General features: G+C 37.3%; 1 protein-coding gene across 4 annotated transcripts; it reads left to right on the top strand.

Annotated features, from left to right (window-relative positions):
* Positions 1–352: 352 nt before the first annotated feature.
* Positions 353–3,757, top strand: LOC103957042 (RNA-binding protein L). 4 transcript variants are annotated; one of them, XM_009369126.3, is made up of 10 exons: positions 353–725; positions 880–942; positions 1,363–1,447; positions 1,554–1,622; positions 1,865–1,940; positions 2,185–2,236; positions 2,713–2,807; positions 2,892–2,961; positions 3,264–3,349; positions 3,452–3,757. In XM_009369126.3, exons 1-10 carry the CDS (start codon positions 393–395, stop codon positions 3,492–3,494), a joined length of 972 nt encoding a protein of 323 aa, XP_009367401.2. In that variant the 5' UTR covers positions 353–392; the 3' UTR covers positions 3,495–3,757. The 4 variants fall into 4 exon arrangements, with proteins under 4 accessions (XP_009367401.2, XP_048431676.1, XP_009367383.2 ...); XM_048575719.1 differs by having other exon boundaries at positions 354–725; positions 1,868–1,940; XM_009369108.3 differs by having other exon boundaries at positions 355–725; positions 2,695–2,807.
* Positions 3,758–7,610: the final 3,853 nt, after the last annotated feature.

The following is a 7,610-nucleotide window of genomic DNA, read 5'->3' on the forward strand; positions in this document are numbered from 1 at the left end:
AACCAACGTGGAAGTCCATACGTGGAGGTAGTGGGACCCAGCATAAGCCAAGTCAACATTTAATAGAAGAATTGATGGACAAAGTAACGGAGGTATAACATTGCAACAAATTCGTAAGATAAGGTATGACATTAAAATGTTTTAAGGATAAGATATGAAATTGTGGTTGGCCCAATAATTGAGGTAGTCTTTTTTAATTTACCCTAAATTTTTTTTATGACGAAGTTATCTTTCGATTACCTTATCATCACTGTTTATTCAATTAGGCCGAAAGATAAATATCATAATGGGCTACAAATTTTCTGGCCCAGCCCACCTTTGCAACTTAAAAGTACTGTCGCTGCTATATTACAATACAAAAAACGGAAGCCAATTATTTTCTAGGGCTTCAAATGGACGACATGGCTCCCTATTACCCGCCACCGCCTCCACCACCAGGCTCGGTTCACTACCCCTACTACCAACAACCTCCGCCCTCTCAGCCACCTCCAGTGGTGGCGCCACCGCCACAGCACCACTTGGTTCAGCCCTATTTCCCTCAACAGCCACCACCTTTCGCTTCCTACGCTGCCACTCTTATCCCCCAACCCTCATACGACGAGCTCCGAACTCTATTCGTCGCCGGTCTCCCAGAAGATGTCAAGCCTCGCGAAATCTATAACCTCTTCCGCGAGTTTCCGGGTTACGAGTCCTCCCACCTCCGAACCCCCAACGGAAAATCTCAGGTACGTCGTTACCAATTGAAATTCAATAAATTTAATGCCTAATTTTTAAAGTTTTTTTTATTGGGAAGTTTGGGAATTTTGGATTGGATTTGAATGTGTGGTATTTATTGACGCTGAAGTTTATGTGAGCTGACACGGTGTTTTGGTGATGCAGCCTTTTGCTTTCGCGGTGTTCTTGGATCAGCAGTCTGCCATTGGAGCAATGCACGCGCTGAATGTAAGTATCTTGCATTGTTTAGTGATGTGAAATTTGGATATCTATAAATAAATACTGTATTTGTACTGTGTTGATTGCATTGCTGTGTCGAAAATGTGGAAATCGGGCTAGTATTGGTTGGTATTTGTGGTTTAAATAGGGCGGTCATTTGGCTTGTAAGTCTTTTGCAATTTGCAATTATGATAATGTAGTCAATATCCATTTTTATCTCCTTGGCTGAAGAGCCTATCATAGGGTTGAATCACTTATACCTATTTGTGTGTGGAGGATGGAGGTTCTATAGTAGCGGTTTGCAAATGTGTTGGTTGATTATATGCCTTTTAGTCGGCAAGTTTTCCTCTTTTTATGTGAAATTTAGGTGCACGAAGAAAGATGTGAAAGCATTAACTGAGAGCTCTTGATTTTGAACCTTATTTGCAGGGGATGGTGTTTGATCTTGAGAAAGGTTCAACATTATATATTGATCTAGCTAAATCTAATTCTAGGTCTAAGCGTTCAAGAACAGGTTGATTGCTTTGTGCTTTCTTCACTTTCTTGGTCCGTTCTTTGTTTATTTCGGTAATAACTGGCATGGAACTGCAATATGTGCTATTGTTGATCATTGTTTGCAGATGATGAAAGATCTGGCTCAGATAAGAGAGCTAGAAGTTCGTCATATTCAAGGGGAACTCCTGATTCTGGTAAGAGGATTGTCTGTAACTTAACGGATTAGCTCATGTGAATTCCCTTGTCTGCAGTTGTTTGTTTATTAATCATCCTGATGTACATTATGCTATCTCCATTCTCTATATGATCAATTTTCTTGATGATATCTGTTTGATGATTGCCTGGTCTCTGAGACCAGAAACTATTACTTAGTCACATGGAGGACACATTTATCTAATAGCTCACATTGCACATGTTTTGCACGCTTGGACACTAGCAGGAGTTGGCAGCATTCACATGCCTGGAATGGGTAATTCTGCTTACAACATGACTGGTTATCCATCTGCACCAAGGTCATCTGCACTGCTTGAGCACACGTTTTTTTTACATGGGAGTGACTACAATTAGTTCAATAATCAGCACATATTTTATTTTAAAGTATATCACTTCTAGCTGAAAGGCCAAGGGCATAGTTAAAGAAGTTTCTGGATGCCCTGTTCCACAAAGTTGGAGTATAGTATTTCCTTTCTGAAATAACCTCTTTAGTAAATCTAATTGAACTTTTTGTACTCATTTATTGTTTTCTTTACTATTCAGTCATGGCAACTTCAATGGCAGAGCTGTACACGAGACAATATCCCCAAATGCGGTATGGTTTCTCTTCATTAGTTATACTTAGTTTCTCTGTGTATTTTCATTTTCAAGTCGATTTTAAACTCTTGAAGATGGTCATGCAATATTTTCTTTGATATTCTTTTTTTGCTTTCAAAAGATATATGTTCGATTCTTTAAGCATTATGATATTTATCTTGTCAGGCGTTTTACCACAGGGCTGCACTAGGGACATTGTTTTATAGAATAAAAGGCCACCTTAAAACTAATATTGAGTACATCCTATCGCAATTTGTGTTGTAGTGAAAGAAACTTCCATTGTAGTCTCAGAATTTTAAATACTGGATTCCTAACGTGGATTTTGTGCATCATTTTGTATTTTTTCAATTTGCGTGTTTTCTTCTGGAATCCTACTCTCTTCATCGTAGGTGTTACATAAATTGCATTAAATGCAATCTAATTGTGAACATTGTTGGCTCTTATTTACATTGGCAGAATAATTCTTCTGTACAGCATTTTCCACAAAATAATACTCCATGTCCAACGCTTTTTGTGGCTAACTTGGGGCCAACATGTACGGAGCAAGAGCTAATTCAAGTGTTTTCAAGGTTAATGGCTATAATTTCTTTTCATTTACATTCATCTGTATAGTCTGTAACACTGACAAGGCTTTTCTAATTTGTTTTTGTTAGGTGCCCTGGGTTCATAAAATTGAAGATGCAAAGCACATATGGAGCTCCGGTTGCATTTGTTGATTTTCAGGTACTTATTGGTGCTATCATTCAGCTTAAAAATAACAGTAAACTTGTGGTGTTTCCAAGAGGGAGCTTAGATGTAGATAGCACTGATATGAGCATTTGTAGAAAACAATCGAGAATCGAAAGTAAAGTTATCCATTACTTATTCTATTGCTGCCTCTTGTGTCGGAGTCTTGGGCGTTATCGATTTTATGTTATGGAAGCCTTGCTTACCAGTACAATGTCTGAATTTCCTTATTGCAACGCTTCCTAGACCTGCTTTGTGGTTCTAAATTTCTAATTATATGCTTTGCCCTATATTTGTAGGACACTGCCTGCTCAACTGGAGCGCTGAGTCATCTGCAAGGCACAGTTCTCTACTCGTCAACAGCTGGCGAAGGCATGAGATTGGAGTATCCTTTAGTAGTTCGCCTCTTGCTTTGTTTGCTTTTGTCCTTTCCTCTCCTTGGATTTGTTGGTTTTATGTTACAAGTTTTGCTTAACAAGAATCCCAGATACGCCAGATCACGAATGGGAATGCGTAAGAAGCCGAAGTAGTTTGAATAGAAGATTGTAGCTTTTCGCTCGTTTCCATGCCCGCGCAAGGCGATCCACATCTTACATTAGTTGTACCAACACTAGGTAGATTTGCTATCCACGCAGGGGTGTCCATTTATGTTCATTTTCCTTGATGGTGCCCTCGTCGTCATCGTCAACATTCAATAATGGAAAATATTTGTGGGTTTTCAAATTATAAACATTTAATTCTTTGACAAAAGTATGATATTTTGTTGACTTAAACATATTTTGTTGTACGTGCACTCGATGGATACAATAATTGCAAATTACGGTCAAAAACAAATATTTATTTGCACATGTCAATTTAAATATAAGAAAACATTTATTTATACGAAATGCAATAGATTTATTTAAATCTGTCCAGTTTGTCTAAGCGCTAGATCTTAGCTCATCGCCTGATTAGTACCTAACGTTTTTAGGACCTTGTCCATACCTTCACTAAAGTTTCCAACCCTACTGTGCAAGAAAGATGGTGAGAAAAGCGATCACTAAAATGAAGATAAGGATTTATTTAACTTTTCAAAAAAGCGCTCGATGTTTTTTTTTATTTAGACGAAACTTACTTTAATCAGTTGCTTACGTGTACAAACCATTGATATTTACAAAGCTCACAATACATCAACATTCAAATTAACCGATTGACCATAATGCTAATCCAGTTCAATGCAAGTAGACAGATACATAAAAATAATAATAACTAATCAAGCATCGTCAATTACTATGTGTGTGTGCGTGAGAGACTTGTTCAAAGGAAAATAAAAAATTGTCAAAGACAATGACTTGTCACATTTTCCACACGCTTGACTTTTCGTTTTTTTTTTTTTGTTTTTCTTTTCTGCAGCGACACTCAGACACGACCTCCTCCTCAATCTGAAATGATATATAAATGGACGTGGAACAGTTAGGCATGTGCATGAAATTTATTATTGTCCTTTTTCATTTTTTTGGATTTATGTAGAAAGGTCAACGTGAATCCTTTAACTCCTACATGTAATGTAAGGACCAACTGCCCTCGGGTTTGTCACACTTTGTCACACTGCCATTGCCTGCCACGTCACGGCATTCAAGGGGATGATGACCATCGTATCGTATACTTGACTTGCTACTTCTTATTTTCTGACCGAATTCTTAGTCTGCATGCCTGATCAATGTTTTTGGTACAATAATAGAGATGAATAATAGGAGAATGGAACGTAGAAATAGATATTTGCGACGGATGGGCTATCGCAAGCTCAATTATTCAACTAAAATTCAGTATATTACCAAATACAATAGACGTAGGTAGTGATATAGTAAGGATTTTCAAATAATGAGATCATGATATCAACAAAAAAAAAATTATTGACTCATTTCGTTGAGCACATAGCAGATATCTGCCAATTCTTGTCAACATATGCCGAAAATTTATGCCAATATGTGGTGACAACTACTATTATTTGTAGAGGCTTGTCGAGGGTGGATACAAGATACTGTAACGAAATGTTGAAGGTTGTCAAGGTTTTTCAACTAAAGAAATTCATGCAAAAAGAGAGAAAATGAAGACAAATATGATAAAAGAAAATAAAAGAAGCATAAAGAGAAGGTTGTAATTTAATTTATCTTAATTGTTAATAGGGGTCAAATACAATATACAAACAAATATACATAGAGCTTTTGAAGTTGTTGGAGTCAAGAACAATCAATAACTCTATGTTAGTTCCACCAGTACACGTATGTTCTCACTTTTTTCTCTCTTTTGTGTGATGAGAGATACAAAAAAGATAGCATATTCACTGTTACACCTAAAGATTTTCTTTCATCGATGCTCGCCCTCTGGTTTCTCTTGGAGAAATCATCTATTGGTGCTAATAGGCAAGTCACGTGACCAAATAGTAGTCTTACGCTTGACTAAAGTACGATTAGTTTGATAAGTGGAAATTTAGTTCTTAATCCTTTTGTTTAGACTAAAGAAGTCAACAAGATTGATGGACATATAATTCTACTCCACTTTTGGGGACCCCATTACAAAGGAAGTTGGATCCCTCCGGCAAAATTTGCTTTAAATGCAACCTAATACCTTTCTTCTTTTATTTTCTTTTTCTTCCAAGAATTCAATTTTATTTCAAGAATTTAAAGTTACCTGACATTCATCTTCAAACTGCAGATTCATCAAGTTACCTAGCATGGTTGGCTAGGCAATATGGAAGACTGAAGCAATAAAAATGTAATTCTAACCCTCTATTTGTACTATTTATTTAATAGAAAAAGGACTCACATTATGTTGGTGGGTGTTATCTCTAATAGAGAGATTGTACAAATAGGTAGTAAGTGAAACATTAATCCTGATGCAATATTTGCCACCCAAATCTCTCTTGACGCCAGTGAAATTCGGTTGATAAGACGCCGATGAGCTGGATTGTAAACACAAATATCAATCAATCGATAAACCTTGATGTAACCCTTACATTGAGTCGTGGAGTTGGTTATGTAATAAGGCGTTACCTCTATTAGAGAGATTATAAATATAGATGGTAAATGAAGCACTAATCCTGATGCAATATCAGCCACCCAAACCTCTCTTGACGCCAGCGAGATTTGGTTGATAAGACGCCGAAGAGATTGATTGTAAACACAAATATCAATCAATCGATAAACCTTGACGTAACCCTTACATTGAATCGTGGAGTTGGTTATGTAGTAAGGGGTTTGCTTTCGTCCTCTGTGGTGAGTCGTGTGCACTAACTTTGTAATTGCTCGAGAATGTGGAGTAAGATTGGAGGATTTATTAACCTCGATCTAGCAAAAAACAAAAGCTACAACTGATAGTCACTACATGAAACAAAATTACAAATCACTTCCTCTAGTCTCTAGCGAGCCCCATTATTGCTGTCATCCCTACACAAATTATTTCTACCCCCACTCTATCTAGCTTGGTGCAAAAGCTAAAATAAAAAATAAAAAATAAAACCTCGTCATTGTTTTCTTGATTTTGCAACCTACCCACCCACTTTCTTCAATATTTCAATCACAAAGCAACAAAACCTTAAAAGAAGCCCCTTCTTTTCAGGGCTATAAAGTTCGGCTTCTTTTTATTATTTATATATGCATGGTAAGTAATATAATTGAGTCACAATACCAAAAAATACTATACAACACAACTAGCTATGCATTTGCAAGCTGTACACCCATAATCTATATATACCAAACAAGCATTGTACATATGTGTCTATACATACATACATACATACATACATACATACATATATATATATATATAGTGAATTGTTATTAGTACTCCAAAAATCTCATTTGACACTCCAAATTTTCTATAATTAGAAAGAAAAATACATTTGTGAGGAGTATAGAATGAGATTTTTGGAGTGCTAATAACAATTATATATATATATGGGATATGTTCAAGGGACAAACATTTTGACAAATATTTTTACACTCTTTTTGAGCCTTTAGATCACATGACGTCCAAGGGCTCTTGTTTATTCATTAAATGACATAAATGCTTATGTGAATTTTAACAAACATTACAGAAAAAAAAAAAAAAAAAAAAAAAACATAAAATCTGAAAGGAATTAAAAATAAAATTAAATGGGAAGCCCCCAAGACTTTGCCTTCGCTGTCTTTCTCCATGATCTACCTGCACTTCATCTCCAAAGTTGCTTTCCCCACCTTTAGTTCCTCTAAAGACCGCACAATTTTCAACCTTCGAAACAAAATTCTCTGCCTCTACGTCCTGACAGGCGCCATCATCGATGTCACATCCCGGCCCGGATGGGACCACTTCCCGGGCTCACTCCACCATCGTAGCACGATATTGTCCGCTTTGGGCTTACCATTCCCTCACGGTTTTGTTTTTGGGAACTCACGAGCAACTTCCCAGAGGGTCACCCATCCTGGGAGTGCTCTAGCCCTCTACTCGCTTAACTTTGGAGTTCCTACGGAACCCAAAGCCAGTGAGCTCCCAAAAGGCCTCGTGCTAGGTAGAGATGAGAATATACATATAAGAATCACTCCCCTGGGCGATGTGAGATGTCACAATCCACCCCCCTTAGGGGTCCGACGTCCTCGTCGGCACACACCCGACCAAGGTTAGGCTCTGAT

This window comes from the organism of the source record quoted next, unplaced genomic scaffold (assembly GCF_019419815.1).
Source record: "Pyrus x bretschneideri cultivar Hongxiangsu unplaced genomic scaffold, Pyrus_bretschneideri_v1 Contig8, whole genome shotgun sequence".
NCBI classification, from domain to species: domain Eukaryota; kingdom Viridiplantae; phylum Streptophyta; class Magnoliopsida; order Rosales; family Rosaceae; genus Pyrus; species Pyrus x bretschneideri.

Bases quoted from the DNA above. Each gene is read 5' to 3' on its own strand.
- LOC103957042 (XM_009369108.3), top strand. From the start codon at position 393: ATGGACGACATGGCTCCCTATTACCCGCCACCGCCTCCACCACCAGGC. The intron at 943-1,362 runs GTAAGTATCTTG...CCTTATTTGCAG, and splicing joins GAGCAATGCACGCGCTGAAT to GGGATGGTGTTTGATCTTGA. The intron at 2,237-2,694 runs GTATGGTTTCTC...TTACATTGGCAG, and splicing joins AGACAATATCCCCAAATGCG to AATAATTCTTCTGTACAGCA.